The following is a 19,318-nucleotide window of genomic DNA, read 5'->3' on the forward strand; positions in this document are numbered from 1 at the left end:
TACCGGGGGATTATACTGGTTGTACTGGGCTTTACTGGTTTGTACTGGGTTGGGCCGGGCCATACAGACCTGTACTGGTTTGTACTGGTTTATACTGGTCCGTACTGGTCCCCCCGCGCACCCCCGTCGCTCTCTGATTGGCCGCCGCCCCTCTCGGCCCCGCCCCTGTTGCCGGGCGGAACGGCTGCGCACAAATTGGCCGCCGCCTCCTCCTCCTCCACGTGACCGCGCTTTCCCCGTGCTGATTGGCCGTTCACCGCTCCCCCCTCCTCCTCGCCCGTATCGACCAATCAGCGCCGAGTCACGCGCGCGGTGGGCAGAACGGGTGAAGGCGCGCGCAAACGGAGGGCGGGGCTTCGTGAGGCACCGACCAATTGGAGCGCGGCGCGCTCTGGGGAGGCGGGGTTTCGTGAGGCGATCGCCAATGGGAGTGCGTCGTGCGTCGGAAGAGCCGACCAATGGAAGCGCGCCGAGCTCGGGCGGCGGCCAATGGGAGCGCGCGGGGCAAATTTGAAGCAGCGGCGGCGGCGGCGACAGCGAAGGGCGGCGGGTGAGGGGCGGAAAGTTGGGGAGTTTTAGGGGGGGATTTTTGGGGGTCCTGAGGGGATTTGGGGGGTCCTGAGGGGATTTATGAGGGGATTTGGGGGGTCCTGCAGGAAACTGGGGGCTCCTGAGGGGGACTGGGCGTTTTTGAGGGGATCTGGGAGGTCCTGAGGGGGTTTCTGAGGGGAGCTGGGGGTTCCCAAGGGGAATTACGGGGTCCTGAGTGAGTTTCTGAGGAGAATTGGGGGTCCGGAGAGGAATTAGGGGGATCTGAGGGGGTTTCTGAGGGGATTTGGGGGTCCTGAGGGAGTTTTGGGGGGTGCTGAGGGGATTTCTGAGGGGATTTGGGGGGTCCTGAGGGGATTTCTGAGGGGATTTGGGGGGTCCTGAAGGAAATTGGGGGCTCCTGAGGGGGACTGGGCGTTTTTGAGGGGATCTGGGAAGTCCTGAAGGGGTTTCTGAGGGCAACTGGGGAGTCCTGAGAGGATCGGGGGATCCCGAGGGAAATTTGGGGGGTTCTGAGGGGATTTCTGAGGGGGTTTGTGGGGGTCTTTAAGGGAATTGGGGGCTCCTGAGGGGGATTGGGGGGTTTTGAGGGGAATTAGGGGGTCCTGAGGGGGATTCTGAGGGGAACTGGGGGATCCTGAGGGGGTTTCTGAGGGGATTTGGGGGTCCGGAGTGGAATTAGGGGGTTCTGAGGGGATTTCTGAGGGGATTTGGGGGGTCCTGAGGGGGTTCCTGAGGGAAATTTGGGGGTCCTGAGGGGATTTCGGGGTCCTGAGGGAGTTTTGGGGGGAATTGGGGGGTCCTGAGGGGATTTGGAGAGTCCTGAGAGGACCGGGGATTTCTGAGGGGGATTCTGAGGGAATTGGGGGGTCCTGAGGGGATTTCTGAGGGGATTTGTGGGGGTCTTGGGGGGGATTGGGGGGTTTTGAGGGGAATTAGGGGTTCTGAGGGGATTTCTGAGGGAATTTGGGGGTCCGGAGTGGAATTAGGGGGTTCTGAGGGGATTGGGGGGTCCTGAGGGGGTTTTGGGGGAACTGGGGGTCCTGAGGGGGTCCCGATGGATTTGGGGGGTCCCTGTTGGATTTGGGGGGGTCCCCGATGGATTTTGGGGATCCCCTGACCCTTTTTGCCCCTCCAGGATGGCACAGAAGGAGAACGTGGCCCCCCCCAGCCTGAGCAAGGTGAAGCCCCCTCCCCAATTTGGGGGTCCCCAAGGGTTTTTGGGGTGACCCCCGGCCCAATTGTGGGGGAATTTTTGGGGGGATTTTGGAGTGACCCCCTCTCCAATTTGGGGTGATTTTGGAGGGATTTTGGGGTGACCCCCGGCCCAATTTTGGGGTGATTTTGGGGTGACCCCCTCCCCAATTTTGGGGGATTTTGGGGTGACCCCTGCTCCAATTTTGGGGTGATTTTGGGGTGATTTTGGGGTGACCCCCGCCCCAATTTTGGGGGGATTTTTGGGGTGACCCCCTCCCCAATTTTGGGGTGTTTTTGGGGTGACCCCTGCCCCAATTTTGGGGGGATTTTGGGGTGAACCTTCCCCAATTTTGGGGTGACCCCCTCCCCAATTTTGGGGGGATTTTGGGGTGACCCCTGCCCAATTTTTGGGTGATTTTGGGGTGACCCCCTCCCCAATTTTGGGGTGATTTTTGGGGGTGATTTTGGGGTGACCCCTGCCCATTTACCCCCCCCAGAGTTTGGTGCCCCCTCCCCTGCGGGTGCCCTGCAAGGACCCCCCGGGCTCGGAGCCCCTCGGGAAGGCCCGGCCAGGTATGGGGGGGATTTGGGGGGTCCTGGGGGGAATTTGGGGGGTCTTGGGGGGATTTGGGGGAAATTTGGGTGAAAACTGGGGGGATTTGGGGGGGGTTTAGGGGGGTCCTGGGGAGGATTTGGGTGGAAATTTGGGGGGTCCTGGGGGGAATTTAGGCAGAAATTTGGGGGGTCCTGGGGGGAATTTGGGGGGAGTTTGGGTCATTTTTGGGGTGTCTCTTATCAGTTTTTTGGGTGTCTTTTGTCAGTTTTTGGGGTATTTTGAGGTGTTTCTGGTCAGTTTTGGGGGTATTTTTGGCCATTTTTGGGGTGTTTTGGGGGTATTTTGGGGTGTTTTTGGCCGTTTTTGGGGTGTTTTTGGCCGTTTTTGGGGTGTTTTTGGCCGTTTTTGGGGTGCTGACCCCCTGTTTTCCCTCCCCCCCCCCAGCAGCCGGACGGGTGCCCCTGGAGCCCAGCGTGGTGCCAGCCTCGCCCCCACCCGCGTGAGTGACGTCATGGGGGCGGAGCCACAACCGGGGGGCGGGGCCAGGGTGGCAATGGCGGGGCGGGGCCACAACGGGGGGGGAGGGACCACAATGGGGGGGTGGGGTTGCAATGGGGGGGTGGGGCCACAATGGGGGGGTGGAGCCACAACGGGGGGAGGAGCCAGGGTGGCAACGGGGGGGAGGGACCAAAATGGGGGAGGGGCCACAATGGAGAGGGAGGGGCCACAATGGGGGGGGGGCCACAATGGGGGGGTGGAGCCACAATTGGGGGGTGGGGCCACAACATGGGAGGGGCCACAATGGGGGCGGGGCCACAATGAGAGGGAGGGGCCACAATGGGGGAGGGGCCACAACGGGGGGGTGGGGCCACAATGGGGGCGGGGCCACAATGGGGGCGGGGTCACAATGGAGAGGGAGGGGCCACAATGGGGAGGGGTGGGGCCACAATTGGGGGGTGGAGCCACAACGGGGGGAGGAGCCAGGGTGGCAACGGGGGGGAGGGACCAAAATGGGGGAGGGGCCACAATAGAGAGGGAGGGGTCACAATAGAGAGGGAGGGGTCACAATGGAGAGGGAGGGGCCACAATGGGGGGTGGAGCCACAATTGGGGGTGGGGCTACAATGGGGGAGGAGCCACAACGGGGCAGGGGGAAGGGGCCACAATGAGAGGGGGGGCCACAATGGGGGGTGGGGCTACAATGGGGGGGTGGGGCCACAACGGGGGAGGGGCCACAGTGGGGAGTGGTGGGGCCACAATTGGCGGGTGGGGCCACAACGAGGGGGTTGGGGCCACAATTGGGGGGTGGGGCCACAACGGGTGGGCAGGGACCACAATGGGGGTGGGGCCACTATTGGGGGATGGGGCCACAATGGGGGAGGGGCCACAATGGGGAGGGGCCACAAAGGGGGCGGGGTCACAATAGAGAGGGAGGGGCCACCCAGGTGACACAGGTGTTCCTCCCCACCACAGCCGCTCGTTCTCATTGGACGATTTTGAGGTGGTGAAGGGAGGTTCAGGGACATTCCCCAGGTGACACACAAGTGACACAGGTGTGACACCCAGGTGACACAGGTGACACAGGTGACACACAGGTGACACCCAGGTGACACCCAGGTGACACAGGTGACACACAGCTGACACACAGCTGACACACAGCTGACACAGGTGACACACAGCTGACACAGGTGTCCCACAGTTGACACAGGTGACACCCAGGTGACACACCCAGGTGACACAGGTGTCCCCGTCACAGCCGCTCGTTCTCATTGGACGATTTCGAGGTGGTGAAGGGAAGTTCAGGGACATTCCCCAGGTGACACACGGGTGACACACACCTGGCACAGGTGACACACAGGTGTGACACAGGTGACACACAGGTGACACAGGTGTGACACCCAGGTGACACAGGTGACACACAGGTGACACACAGGTGACACAGGTGTGACACACAGGTGTGACACCCAGGTGACACACACAGGTGACACAGCTGACACAGGTGTGACACACAGGTGACACACAGGTGACACACAGGTGACACAGCTGACACAGCTGACACAGGTGACACAGGTGACACACAGGTGTGACACAGGTGACACACAGCTGACATAGATGACACACAGGTGACACAGGTGACACACAGGTGACACACAGGTGACACACAGGTGACACAGCTGACATAGGTGACACCCAGGTGAGACAGGTGACACACCCAGGTGACACACAGCTGGCACAGCTGACACCCAGGTCACACAGGTGACACACAGGTGACGCAGCTGACACAGCTGACACAGGTGTGACACAGGTGACACAGGTGACACACAGGTGTGACACAGCTGACACAGGTGATACAGGTGACACCCAGGTGACACACAGGTGTCCCACAGTTCACACAGATGACATAGCTGACACAGGTGTGACACACACAACTGACACACAGATGACACAGGTGACACACCCAGCTGACACAGCTGACACAGGTGACACCCAGGTGACACAGGTGTCCCTCCCCGCCACAGCCACTCGTTCTCATTGGAGGATTTCGAGGTGGGGCGCCCGCTGGGCAAGGGCAAGTTTGGCAACGTGTACCTGGCACGCGAGCGGCGCTCGGGGTTCCTGGTGGCCCTCAAGGTGCTCTTCAAGAGCCAGGTGGAGAAGGAGGGCGTGGAGCACCAGCTGAGGAGGGAGATCGAGATCCAGGCACACCTCAGGTACTCGTGGGATACACCTGGGTGGGGAAAATACACCTGGGATACACCTGGGTTACACCTGGGTTACACCTGAGGGGGTGGAGCACCAGCTGAGGAGGGAGATCGAGATCCAGGCACACCTCAGGTACTCGTGGGTTACTCATGGGATACACCTGGGGGGAAAAAACATACATGGGATACACCTGGGAGGGATAAAACACACCTGGGATACACCTGGGATACACTTGGGAGGGAGAGATACTCATGGGATACACCTGGGTTACACCTGGGATACACCTGGGTGGGGAAAATACACCTGGGATACACCTGGGATACACCTGGGATACACCTGAGATACACCTGGGATACACCTGGGTGGTCCCAGGTTCTCTGGAGGGTCCCAAATTTGGGGCTGGGATCCCCAATTTTGGGGTTGGGGTCTCAATTTTGGGGTCCCTCAGTCCCCCCAAATATCTCGGACCGTACCATTGTACCCCAATCCGGGGGGAGCCATTTTGGGGAGGGGGTCGCTGGGAAGGGGTGTTCAAATTTTGAGGAGTCCAAATTTTGGGGCTGGGGTCCCAATTATGGGGTGGGGATCTCAATTTTGGGGTTGGGGTCTCAATTTTGGGTCCCCATAAATATCTCGGACCGTACCATTGTACCCCAACCCGGGGGGAGCCATTTTGGTTCCGCTCCTTTGGGACCCCCCAAAACAAATCCCGGGGGGGGATTTTGGGTCTGGGGGTGACCCCAAATTTGGGGTGGGGGTCCTGAATTTGGGGTTGAGGGTCCCAATTTTTGGGGTTGGGGGTCTCAATTTTGGGGTCCCTCAGTCCCCCTAAATATCTCAGACCGTACCATTGTACCCCAATCCGGGGGGAGCCATTTTATTCCAACTCCTTTGGGACCCCCCAAAACAAATCCTGGGGGGGGATTTTGGGTCTGGGGGTGACCCCAAATTTGGGGTGGGGGTCCTGAATTTGGGGTTGGGGTCCCAATTTTTGGGGTTGGGATCTCAATTTTGGGGTCCCTCAGTCCCCCCAAATATCTCAGACCGTACCATTGTACCCTAACCCGGGGGGAGCCATTTTAGTTCCGCTCCTTTGGGACCCCCCAAAACAAATCCCGGGGGGGGATTTTGGGTCTGGGGGTGACCCCAAATTTGGGGTGGGGGTCCCGAATTTGGGGTCCCCAATTTTGGATCCCCCCAAATATCTCAGACTGTACCATTGTACCCTAACCCGGGGGGAGCCATTTTAGTTCCGCTCCTTTGGGACCCTCCAAAACAAATCCAGGGGGGGATTTTGGGTCTGGGGGTGACCCCAAATTTGGGGTGGGGGTCCTGAATTTGGGGTTGAGGGTCCCAATTTTGGGGTGGGGATCCCGATTTTGGGGTCCCCAATTTTGGATCCCCCCAAATATCTCGGACTATACCATTGTATCCTAACCCGGTGGGAGCCATTTTGGTTCCGCTCCTTTGGGATCCTCCAAAACAAATCCCGGGGGGATTTTGGGTCTGGGGGTGACCCCAAATTTGGGGTGGGGGTCCTGATTTTGGGGTTGGGGTCTCAATTTTGGGGTCCCCAATTTTGGATCCCCCCCAAACATCTCGGACCGTACCATTGTACCCTAACCCGGGGGGAGCCATTTTAGTTCCGCTCCTTTGGGACCCCCCAAAACAAATCCCGGGGGGGAATTTTGGGTCTGGGGGTGACCCCAAATTTGGGGTGGGGGTCCTGAATTTCGGGGTCCCCAATTTTGGATCCCCCCCAAACATCTCGGACCGTACCATTGTACCCCAACCCGGGGGGAGCCATTTTAGTTCCGCTCCTTTGGGACCCCCCAAAACAAATCCCGGGGGGGGATTTTGGGTCTGGGGGTGACCCCAAATTTGGGGTGGGGGTCCTGAATTTCGGGGTCTCCTGCCCAGACACCCCAACGTTCTCCGGCTCTACAATTACTTCCACGACCGGCGCCGCGTCTTCCTCATCCTCGAGTACGCGCCCAGGGGGGAGCTGTACAAGGAGCTGCAGCGCTGCCACCGCATGGACGCCACCAGGACGGCCACGGTGAGCCCCAAAAACACCCAAAATCACCCCAAAAAACACCCCAAAAAACCAGCTAAAAACCACCCCAAAAATGGACTCAGGGACCCCAAAAACCACGCTAAAAACCACCCCAAAAACCCCAAAAATCACCCCAAAAAAACCCCAAAAATCCCCCCAAAAAAACCCCAAAAACCAACTAAAAACCACCCCAAAAATCACCCCAAAAACCACAAGAAAACACCCCAAAACCACCCCAAAAACCCCAAAATTCACCCCAAAAATCTCCAAAAATCAACCCCAAAAACCAACTCAAAACCACCCCAAAAACGGATTCAGGGACCCCAAAAACCACGCTAAAAACCACCCCAAAAACCCCCAAAAATCACCCGAAAAACCACAAGAAAACACCCCAAAACCACCCCAAAAAAACTCCAAAAACCAACTAAAAACCACCCCAAAAATGGACTCAGGGACCCCAAAAACCACAAAAAACCACCCCAAAAACCCCAAAATTCACCCCAAAAAACCACAAAAAAACACCCCAAAACCACCCCAAAAACCACCCCAAAAACCAGCTAAAAACCACCCCAAAAATGGACTCAGGGACCCCAAAAACCACGCTAAAAACCACCCCAAAAACCCCAAAAATCACCCCAAAAACCCCAAAAATCACCCCAAAAACCACAAGAAAACACCCCAAAAACCCCAAAATTCACCCCCAAAAAACCCCAAAAACCACCCCAAAAACCAACTAAAAACCACCCCAAAAACCCCAAAATTCACCCCAAAAACACCAAAAACCAACTAAAAACCACCCCAAAAACCCCAAAATTCACCCCAAAAAACCACAAAAAACCACCCCAAAAAAACCCCAAAACCACCCCAAAAAACCACCCCAAAAACGGATTCAGGAACCCCAAAAAATCACCCGAAAAAACCCCAAAATCACCCAAAAATCACCCCAAAAACCCCAAAATTACCCAAAAATCCCAAGGGGGTCCCGGGGGGGATTTGGGGGTCCCTGGGGGGGATTTGGGGGTCCTGGGGGGTTTTGAGGTGCCCTGAGTCCATTTTTGGGGTTCCCAGGACGATTTTGGGGTGCCCTGAGTGGATTTTGGGGTGAATTTGGGGAATTTTGGGGTGCCCAAAACCCCAAATTTCAGCTGAAACATCGCCCAGAGCTGGGGTGGATTTGGGGGGATTTGGGGGTCCCTTGGGGGATTTGGGGGTCCCGGGGGGCTTTGGGGTGCCCTGAGTTCATTTTTGGGGTCCCAGGACGATTTTGGGGTGCCCTGAGTGGATTTTGGGGTGCCCTGAGTGGATTTTGGGGTGAATTTGGGGAATTTTGGGGTGCCCAAAACCCCAAATTTCAGCTGAAACATCGCCCAGAGCTGGGTGGATTTGGGGGGATTTGGGGGAATTTGGGGGGGATTTGGGGGGTCCTGGGGGGGATTTGGGGGTCCCGGGGGGTTTTGGGGTGCCCTGAGTCCATTTTTGGGGTTCCCAGGATGATTTTGGGGTGCCCTGAGTGGATTTTGGGGTGAATTTGGGGAATTTTGAGGTGCCCAAAACCCCAAATTTCGGCCGAAACATCGCCCAGAGCTGGGGTGGATTTGGGTGGATTTGGGGGTTCCTGGGGGGGATTTGGGGGTCCTGGGGGGTTTTGAGGTGCCCCGAGTTCATTTTTGGGGTCCCCAGGACGATTTTGGGGTGCCCTGAGTGGATTTTGGGGTGCCCTGAGTGAATTTTTGGGGTCACTTTGGACGATTTTGGGGTTCCTTGGATTCCCTTTTACCTCTTCCATTCATGGAGCACCTGGGGAGGATTTGGGGGTCCCTGGGGTGGATTTGGGGGTCCCTGGGGGGAATTTGGGGGTCCCGGGGGGTTTTGGGGTGCCCTGAGTTCATTTTTGGGGTCCCCAGAGTGGATTTTGGGGTGAATTTGGGGAATTTTGGGGTGCCCAAAACCCCAAATTTCGACTGAAACATCGCCCAGAGCTGGGTGGATTTGGGGGGTCCTGGGTTGGTTTTGGGGGTCCTGGGTTGGTTTTGGGGGTCCTGGGGGGTTTTGGGGTGCCCCGAGTCCATTTTTGGGGTTCCCAGGACGATTTTGGGGTGCCCTGAGTGGATTTTGGGGTGCCCATGAGTGGATTTTGAGGTGCCCAAAACCCCAAATTTCAGCTGAAACATGCCCAGAGCTGGGGTGGATTTGGGGGGATTTGGGGGTTCCTGGGGGGGATTTGGGGGTCCCGGGGGGTTTTGAGGTGCCCCGAGTTCATTTTTGGGGTTCCCAGGACGATTTTGGGGTGCCCTGAGTGAATTTTGGGGTGCCCTGAGTGGATTTTTGGGGTCACTTTGGACGATTTGGGTTCCTTGGATTCCTTTTACTCTTCCATTCATGGAGCACCTGGGGAGGATTTGGGGTCCCTGGGGTGGATTTGGGGGTCCCTGGGGGGAATTTGGGGGTCCCGGGGGGTTTTGGGGTGCCCGAGTTCATTTTTGGGGTCCCCAGAGTGGATTTTGGGTGTAATTTGGGGAATTTTGGGGTGCTCAAAACCCCAAATTTCAGCTGAAACATCGCCCAGAGCTGGGGTGGATTTGGGTCTCGGAGGATTTGGGGGTCCCTTGGGGGATTTGGGGGTCCCGGGGGGTTTTGGGGTGCCCCGAGTTCATTTTTGGGGTTCCCGAGTCGATTTTGGGGTGCTGTGACCCCCAAATTTCGGGCAGCTGATGGAGGAGCTGGCGGACGCGCTGCTGTACTGCCACGGGCGCAAGGTGATTCACCGCGACATCAAACCCGAGAATCTCCTGCTCGGCCTCAAGGGGGAGCTCAAGATCGCGGATTTCGGGTGGTCGGTGCACGCCCCGTCCCTCAGGTGAGAGCCGGGCACAGCTGGGCACACCTGGGCACACCTGGGCACAGCTGGGCACAGCTGGGCACAGCTGGGCACACCTGGGCACACACCTGGGCACAGCTGGAGGGGGAAAAAGGGAAAAAATTGGTGAAAATTGGGTGAAAATCGCTGATTTCGGGTGGTCGGTGCACGCCCCGTCCCTCAGGTGAGAGCCGGGCACAGCTGGGCACAGCCGGGCACAGCTGGAGGGAAAAAATTGGGAGAAAATCGGTGAAAATTTGGTGAAAATTGGGTTAAAATTGGGTGAAAATCGGTGATTTTGGGTGGTCGGTGCACGCCCCGTCCCTCAGGTGAGAGCCGGGCACAGCTGGGGGAAGAAAAAGGGAAAAAATTGGGAGAAAATTGGGAAAAAAATTGGGAAAAAATTGGTGAAAATTTGGAGAAAATTGGGGAAAAAATTGGGAGAAAATTGGTGAAAATTTGGAGAAAATTGGGAAAAAATTGGGAGAAAATCGGTGAAAATTTGGAGAAAATTGGGGAGAAAATTGGGAGAAAAATGGTGAAGAATTTGGTGAAAATTGGAAAAAAATTGGGAAAAAAATTGGGAGAAAATTGGTGAAAATTTGGAGAAAATTGGTGAAAATTTGGAGACAATTGGGGAAAAAATTGGGAGAAAATCGGTGAAAATTTGGGGAAAAATTGGAAGAAAATTGGGAAAAAAATTGGGAGAAAATTGGGAAAAAATTGGGTGAAAATTTGGTGAAAATTGGGTGAAAATCGCGGATTTTGGGTGGTCGGTGCACGCCCCGTCCCTCAGGTGAGAGCCGGGCACACCTGGGCACAGCTGGGCACACCTGGGCACACACCTGGGCACAGCTGGAGGGGGAAAAAAATTGGGAAAAAATTGGGAGAAAATTGGGAGAAAATTTGTGAAAATTGGAAGAAAATTGATGGAAATTGAGAGAAAATTGGAGAAATTTTGGAGAAAATTGGGTGGAAAATTGATGGAAATTGGGAGAAAATCGGTGAAAATTGGGAAAAATTGGGAAAAAAATTGGGAGAAAATTGGTGAAAATTTGGGTGAAAATTTGGTGAAAATTGGGTTAAAATTGGGTGAAAATCGACGATTTCGGGTGGTCGGTGCACGCCCCGTCCCTCAGGTGAGAGCCGGGCACACCTGGGCACACCTGGGCACACCTGGGCACAGCTGGGCACAGCTGGAGGGAAAAAATTGGTGAAAATTGGGAGAAAATCGGTGAAAATTTGGTGAAAATTGGGTGAAAATTTGGGGGAAAGTGGGTGAAAATTGGGGGGAAAATCAGTGAAAATTCAGTGAAAATTCAGATAAAATCAGTGAAAATTTTGGTGAAAATTGGGGGTTTAGGGACACCTGGGCACACCTGGAGGGGGAAAATTGGGAAAAAATTGGGAGAAAATTGGGTGAAAATCAGTGAAAATTTGGAGAAAATTGGGAAAAAATTGGGAGAAAATTGGTGAAAATTTGGTGAAAGTCGGGGAAAAAATTGGGAGAAAATTGGTGAAAATTTGGAGACAATTGGGGAAAATTTGGGTGAAAATTGGGAAAAATTGGGTGGAAATTGGGGAAATAAAATTGGTGAAAATTGGTGAAAATTGGGAAAAATTGGGACAAATTGTGACAAAAAATTGGGAAAATTGGGGGAAAATTGGGAGAAAATTGGGGAAAATTGGGAGAAAATTGGTGAAAATTTGGACAAAATTGGGAAAAAATTGGAGAAAATTGGTGAAAATTTGGGAAAATTTGGAGAAAATTGGTGAAAATTGTGGAGAAAATTGGGAAAAATTGGGGGAAAATTGGGTGAAAATTTGGGGAAAAATCGGGAAAAAATTGGTGAAAATTTGGGGGAAAATTGGGTGAAAATTGGGAGAAAATCACCGATTTCGGGTGGTCGGTGCACGCCCCGTCCCTCAGGTGAGAGCTGGGCACAGCTGGGGGAAGAAAAAGGGAAAAAATTGGGAGAAAATTGGGAAAAAAATTGGGTGAAAATTGGGAGAAAATCGGGGAAAAAATTGGGAAAAAATTGGGTGAAAATTGGATGAAAATCGCCGATTTCAGGTGCACGAGCTGGGGGAGAAAATCTGTGAAAATTGGGAAAAAATTGGGAGAAAATCGCTGAAAATTTGGTGGAAATTGGGAGAAAATTGGGGAAAAAATTGGGAGAAAATCTGTGAAAATGCAGAAAAAAAATCAGTGAAAATTGGGAGAAAATGGAGGAAAATTGGGGGTTTAGGGACACCTGGGCACACCTGGGCACAGCTGGGCACACCTGGAGGGGAAAAAATTGGGAGAAAATCGGTGAAAATTGGGAGAAAATTGGTGAAAATTTGGTGAAAATTGGGTTAAAATTGGGTGAAAATCGCGGATTTCGGTGGTCGGTGCACACCCCGTCCCTCAGGTGAGAGCGGGCACACCTGGGCACACCTGGGCACACCTGGGCACATCTGGAGGGGGAAAATTGGTGAAAATTGGGTGAAAATTGGGAGAAAATCGGTGAAAATTTTGGATAAAATCGGTGAAAATTGGGAGAAAATTGGGAAAAAATTGGGAGAAAATTGGGGAAAAAATTGAAAGAAAATCGGTGAAATTTCGGATAAAATTGGTGAAAATTGGGAGAAAATCGGGGAAAAAAATTGGGAGAAAATTGGTGAAAATTTGGAGAAAATTGGGGAAAATTGGGAGAAAATTGGTGAAAATTGGGAGAAAATTTGGAGAAAATTGGGTGAAAATTGATGAAAATCGCGGATTTCAGGTGCACGAGCTGGGGGGAGAAAATCTGTGAAAATTGGGAAAAAATTGGGAGCAAATTAGGAGAAAATTCGGGAAAAAATTGGGTGAAAATTGGGAGAAAATCGGTGAAAATTTGGAGAAAATTGGGGAAAAATTGGGAGAAAATTGGGAAAAAAATTGGGAGAAAATTGGTGAAAATTTGGAGAAAATTGGGGAAAAATTGGGTGAAAATTGGGTGAAAATTTGGAGAAAATTGGGAAAAAATTGGAAAAAAAATTGGGAGAAAATTGGGGAAAATTTGGTAAAAATTGGAAAAAAATTGGGAGAAAATTGGTGAAAATTTGGAGAAAATTGGGAAAAAATTGGGAAAAAAATGGGAGAAAATTGGTGAAATTTCAGATAAAATTGGTGAAAATTGGGAGAAAATTGGGGAAAATTGGGAGAAAATTGGTGAAAAAATTGGGAGAAAATGGAGGAAAATGGGGAAAAAATTGGGTGAAAATTGAGGGTTTAGGGACACCTGGGCACAGATGGAGGGAGAAAATTGGGAAAAAATTGGGTGAAAATTGGGTGAAAATTTGGAGAAAATCGGGGAAAAAATTGGGAGAAAATTGGTGAAAATTTCGAATAAAATCAGTGAAAATTGGGAGAAAATTGGTGAAAATTGGGGGTTTAGAGACACCTGGGCATGGCTGGAGGGGGAAAAAAGGGAAAAAATTGGTGAAAATTTGGAGAAAATTGGGGAAAAAATTGGGAGAAAATTGGGAGAAAATTCAGAAAAAAATTGGTGAAAATTGGGAGAAAATTGGTGAAAATTGGGGGTTTAGGGACACCTGGGCATGGCTGGGGGAAGAAAAAGGGAAAAAATTGGGAGAAAATTGGTGAAAATTGGGGGTTTAGGGACACCTGGGCACACCTGGGGCACACAAAGGGTGTGCGTTTAACCCTTTGTGTGCCCGTTTAACCCTTTCAGGTGTGCGTTACACCTGCCCAGGTGTGCATTTAACCCTTTATATGTGCATTTAACCCTTTGTGTGTGCATTTAACCCCTTCAGGTGTGTGTTATACCTGCCCAGGTGTGCATTTAACCCTTTGTATGTGTGTTTAACCCTTTGTGTGTGCGTTTAACCCTTTCAGGTGTGCGTTATACCTGCCCAGGTGTGCATTATACCTGCCTAGGTGTGCGTTATACCTGCTCAGGTGTGTGTTTAACCCTTTGTGTGTGTGTTTAACCCTTTCAGGTGTGCATTTAACCCCTCAGGTGTGGGTTTAACCCTTTGTGTGTGTGTTTAACCCCTCAGGTGTGCATTACACCTGCTCAGGTGTGCATTTAACCCTTTATATGTGTGTTTAACCCCTTCAGGTGTGTGTTACACCTGCCCAGGTGTGCGTTTAACCCTTTATATGTGCATTTAACCCCTTCAGGTGTGTGTTTAACCCTTTCAGGTGTGTGTTTAACCCCTCAGGTGTGCATTTAACCCCTTCAGGTGTGCGTTATACCTGCTCAGGTGTGCATTTAACCCTTTCAGGTGTGCATTACACCTGCCCAGGTGTGCATTTAACCCCTCAGGTGTGCATTTAACCCCTTCAGGTGTGCGTTATACCTGCTCAGGTGTGCATTTAACCCTTTCAGGTGTGCATTACACCTGCCCAGGTGTGCGTTTAACCCCTTCAGGTGTGCATTTAACCCCTTCAGGTGTGTGTTATACCTGCCCAGGTGTGCATTTAACCCCTTGTGTGCCTGTTTAACCCCTCAGGCACCACACCCTCTGTGGCACGCTGGATTACCTGGCACAGGTGTGCGTTATACCTGCCCAGGTGTGCCCAGGTGTGCGTTTAACCCTTTGTGTGTGCGTTTAACCCTTTCAGGTGTGCATTTAACCCCTTGTGTGTGTGTTTAACCCCTTCAGGTGTGCGTTACACCTGCCCAGGTGTGCGTTTAACCCTTTCTGTGTGCATTTAACCCCTCAGGCGCCGCACGATGTGCGGCACGCTGGATTACCTGGCACAGGTGTGTGCCCAGGTGTGTGTTTAACCCTTTGTGTGCCCGTTTAACCCCTCAGGCGCCACACGATGTGCGGCACGCTGGATTACCTGGCACAGGTGTGTGCCCAGGTGTGCCCAGGTGTGCGTTTAACCCCTCAGGTGTGTGTTTAACCCCTTCAGGTGTGCATTATACCTGCCCAGGTGTGCATTACACCTGCCCAGGTGTGCGTTTAACCCCTTCAGGTGTGCATTTAACCCTTTGGTGTGTGTGTTTAACCCTTTCAGGTGTGTGTTTAACCCCTCAGGTGTGTGTTTAACCCTTTGTGTGTGCGTTTAACCCCTTCAGGTGTGCATTACACCTGCCCAGGTGTGCGTTTAACCCCTTCAGGTGTGCGTTATACCTGCCCAGGTGTGCATTATACCTGCCCAGGTGTGCGTTTAACCCTTTCTGTGCCCGTTTAACCCCTCAGGTGCCGCATGCTCTGTGGCACAGCTGGATTACCTGGCACAGGTGTGTGCCCAGGTGTGCCCAGGTGTGCGGTGTGTGTTTAACCCCTTCAGGTGTGCATTACACCTGCCCAGGTGTGTGTTTAACCCTTTCTGTGCCCATTTAACCCCTCAGGCGCCGCACCCTGTGGGCTCTGGGTGTGCCCAGGTGTGCCCAGGTGTGTGTTTAACCCCTTCAGGTGTGTGTTATACCTGCCCAGGTGTGCCCAGGTGTGCGTTTAACCCTTTGTGTGCCCGTTTAACCCCTCAGGCGCCGCACGCTCTGCGGCACAGCTGGATTACCTGGCACAGGTGTGTGCCCAGGTGTGCGTTTAACCCCTTCAGGTGTGTGTTTAACCCCTTTTGTGCCTGTTTAACCCCTTCAGGTGTGCGTTTAACCCGTTTAACCCCTCAGGCGCCACACGATGTGCGGCACGCTGGATTACCTGGCACAGGTGTGTGCCCAGGTGTGCGTTTAACCCTTTGTGTGCACGTTTAACCCCTCAGGCGCCACACGATGTGCGGCACGCTGGATTACCTGCCGCCGGAGATGGTGGAGGACCGAGGCCATGACGAGAAGGTGGACCTGTGGTGCCTGGGGGTGCTGTGCTACGAGCTGCTGGCCGGGCACCCGCCCTTCGAGAGCGCCTCCACCAACGACACCTACCGCAGGATCAGGCAGGTGAGGCGCCCGGGCACACCTGGGCACACCTGGGCACACCTGGGCACAGCTGGGCACTGAAACACCCCGAAATCTGGGAAAAATCCCCGTCAAAATGGGCCAAAAATCACCCAAATTAACCCAAAATTACCCAAATTCTCTGTGAGAGCTGAGACCTGCAGGGGGATCACACAGGTAACACACCTGGGCACACCTGGGCACACCTGGGCACAGAAACACTCCGAAATCTGGGAAAAATCCCCTTCAAAATGGGCCAAAGTGACCCAAAACTGACCCAAAATTGACCCAAAATGACCCAAATCCTCTGTGAGAGCTGAGACCTGCTGGGGGATCACATAGGTAACACACCTGGGCACACCTGGGCACCGGAAACTGGGAAAAATCCCCATCAAAATGAGCCAAAAATCACCCAAATTAACCCAAAATTACCCAAATCATCTTCGAGAGCGCCTCCACCAACGACACCTACCGCAGGATCAGGCAGGTGAGGCGCCCGGGCACACCTGGGCACACCTGGGCACCGAAAACTGGGAAAAATCCCCGTCAAAATGGGCCAAATTAACCCAAAACTGAGCCAAAATGACCCAAACTGAGCCAACCCTTCCTGGGGGATCACACAGGTAACACACCTGGGCACACCTGGGCACACCTGGGCACACCTGGGCACCGAAAAGTGGGAAAAATCCCCGTCAAAATGGGCCAAAAATCACCGAAATTAACCAAAAATTACCCAAATTAACCCAAAACTGAGCCCAAAATTACCCAAAATGAGCTAACCCTTCCTGGGGGATCACACAGGTAACACACCTGGGCACACCTGGGCACACCTGGGCACCGAAAAGTGGGAAAAATCCCCGTCAAAATGGGCCAAATTAACCCAAAACTGACCCAAAATTGACCCAAAATGACCCAAATCCTCTGTGAGAGCTGAGACCTGCTGGGGGATCACACAGGTAACACACCTGGGCACACCTGGGCACACCTGGGCACAGCTGTCTCCTCTGTCCCCAGGTGTCCCCAGCTGTCTCCTTACCTGTGTCTCACCTGTCCCCAGGTGTCCCCAATGTCCCCAGGTGTCCCCAATGTCCCCAAGTGTCCCCAATGTCCCCAGCTGTCCCCAGCCATCCCCAGGTGTCCCCAGGTGTGTCCCCAATGTCCCCAGGTGTGTCCCCAATGTCCCCAGGTGCCCCCAGGTGTCCCCTCACCTATCCCAGGTGTCCCCTCACCTGTCCCCAAGTGTCCCCAATCTCCCCAGGTGTCCCCAATGTCCCCAAGTGTCCCCAGGTGTGTCCCCAGGTGTCCCCAGGTGTGTCCTTACCTGTGTCTCACCTGTCCCCAGGTGTCCCCAGGTGCCTCCTGACCTGTCCCCAGGTGTCCCCAGGTGTCCCCAGGTGTGTCCTTACCTGTGTCTCACCTGTCCCCAAGTGTCCCCAGCTGTCCCCAGGTGTCCCCTCACCTGTCCCCAGGTGTCCCCAATGTCCCCAGGTGTCCCCAATGTCCCCAGGTGTGTCCCCAATGTCCCCAGGTGTCCCAGGTGTGTCCCCAGCTGTCCCCAATGTCCCACCTGTCCCTCACCTGTCCCCAGGTGTCCCCAGGTGTCCCAGGTGTGTCCCCAATGTCCCCAGGTGTGTCCCCAGCTGTCGCTGTTCCTCACCCGTCTCTCTCCCCCCCCCGCAGATTGACCTGCACTTCTCCCCGCACATCCCAGAGGGCGCTCGCGATCTGATCCAGCGGCTGCTGCGGCGGGAGCCGGGAGAGCGCCTGAGCCTGAGGGGGGTGCTGGGACACACCTGGGTCAGGAACCATTCCAGGAGGGTGTTACCGCCTGGGTACTGTCCATCCTGACCCCTGAGTGACCACTGAGTGACCACTGACCCCTGTCCTGAGTGACCATCCCCACCCTGACCATCACTGACCATCACTGACCATGGCAGAGCCGGGAGAGCGCCTGAGCCTGAGGGGGGTGCTGGGACACACCTGGGTCAGGACCCATTCACGGAGGGTCCTGCCCCCTGGGTACTGTCCATCCTGACCTCTGACCCCTCCGGACACTGCCCTGAGTGACCCCTGAGTGACCATCCCCACCCTGACCATCCCTGACCATCACTGACCATGGCAGAGCCGGGACAGCGCCTGGGCCTGAGGGGGGTGCTGGGACACACCTGGGTCAGGACCCATTCCAGGAGGGTCCTGCCCCCTGGGTACTGTCCATCCTGACCCCTGAGTGACCACTGACCACTGCCCTGAGTGACCATCCCCACCCTGACCATCCCTGACCATCACTGACCATGGCAGAGCCGGGAGAGCGCCTGAGCCTGAGGGGGGTGCTGGCACACACCTGGGTCAGGAACCATTCCAGGAGGGTCCTGCCCCCTGGGTACTGTCCATCCTGACCCCTGAGTGACCACTGACCCCTCCGGACACTGCCCTGAGTGACCATTGAGTGACCATCCCCACCCTGACCATCCCTGACCATCCCTGACCATCCCTGACCATCGCTGACCATCACTGATCATCACTGACCATCCTTGACCATCCCCGATAGTGACCCCTCAGTGACCAATGACCATCCCTGATAGTGACCTCTGAGTGACCACTGACCATCACTGACCATCACTGACCATCCCTGACCATCCCTGACCATCCCTGATAGTGACCATTGATCACTGACCCCTCTGGACACTGCCCTGAGTGACCACTGACCATCCCTGATAGTGACCATTGATCACTGACCCCTCTGGACACTGACCATCCTCCCCCAAGTGACCATTGACCATCCTTGGTAGTGACCATTGACCATCCCTGAGAGTGACCATTGACCACTGACCATCACTGACAGTGACCCCTGAGTGACCACTGACCCACCCTGACCATCACTGACCATCCTTGACCATCACTGACCTTCACTGACAGTGACCATTGACCCCTGACCCCTCCGGACACTGCCCTGAGTGACCACTGACCATCCCTGACAGTGACCAATGACCCCTGACCCCTCCGGACACTGCCCTGAGTGACCACTGACCATCCCTGACCCCTCCAGCACCCTCCTGGCACTGCCCACTTGACCTTTGACCCTTTGGACACTGCCCACTGACCTTTGACCCCTCTGGACACTGCCCACTTGACCTTTGACCCCTTTGGACACTGCCCATTGACCTTTGACACTCCCCAAACCCAAATTTGGGGGAGGGGCTAAGGATGCCCCGCCCCCATTTTGGGGTTGCCCCACCCCAACTATTTGAAGCCACGCCCCCATTGTTCAAAGCCACGCCCCCATTGTTCAAAGCCCCGCCCCCATTGTTCAAAGCCACGCCCCCATTGTTCAAAGCCACGCCCCCATTGCTGGAAGCCACACCTCCATTATTTGAAGCCCCGCCCCCATTGTTGGAAGCCCCGCCCCCTTGTTGGAAGCCCCGCCCTCTGTTATTTGGGGAGGGGTCTCCGCCCCTCCCCCCCCCCAATAAAGGTGTTTTGGTTTTACCTGAGAGAGTCCAGGGG

General features: G+C 54.3%; 1 protein-coding gene across 2 annotated transcripts; it reads left to right on the top strand.

Annotated features, from left to right (window-relative positions):
• The first annotated feature begins 498 nt into the window (after positions 1-498).
• AURKB (aurora kinase B) lies at positions 499-19,252 on the top strand. Of its 2 annotated transcripts, XM_064737845.1 has the most exons (9): positions 499-550; positions 1,688-1,730; positions 2,244-2,319; positions 2,747-2,801; positions 4,821-5,012; positions 6,925-7,063; positions 9,769-9,917; positions 15,643-15,817; positions 17,495-19,252. In XM_064737845.1, exons 2-9 carry the CDS (start codon positions 1,689-1,691, stop codon positions 17,660-17,662), a joined length of 996 nt encoding a protein of 331 aa, XP_064593915.1. In that variant the 5' UTR covers positions 499-550; position 1,688; the 3' UTR covers positions 17,663-19,252. The 2 variants fall into 2 exon arrangements, with proteins under 2 accessions (XP_064593915.1, XP_064593916.1); XM_064737846.1 differs by lacking the exons at positions 499-550; positions 1,688-1,730; positions 2,244-2,319; positions 2,747-2,801; positions 4,821-5,012 and adding an exon at positions 5,096-5,136.
• Positions 19,253-19,318: the final 66 nt, after the last annotated feature.

The sequence above is a fragment of the Zonotrichia leucophrys genome, unplaced genomic scaffold (genome assembly GCF_028769735.1).
Source record: "Zonotrichia leucophrys gambelii isolate GWCS_2022_RI unplaced genomic scaffold, RI_Zleu_2.0 Scaffold_115_144425, whole genome shotgun sequence".
NCBI lineage: Eukaryota > Metazoa > Chordata > Aves > Passeriformes > Passerellidae > Zonotrichia > Zonotrichia leucophrys.

Coding starts and splice junctions, on each gene's coding strand:
- AURKB (XM_064737845.1), top strand. CDS start 1,689: ATGGCACAGAAGGAGAACGTGGCCCCCCCCAGCCTGAGCAAG. Junction 1,731..2,243: donor CCCCCCCCAGCCTGAGCAAG/GTGAAGCCCCCT, acceptor TACCCCCCCCAG/AGTTTGGTGCCCCCTCCCCT. Junction 2,802..4,820: donor CCAGCCTCGCCCCCACCCGC/GTGAGTGACGTC, acceptor TCCCCGCCACAG/CCACTCGTTCTCATTGGAGG.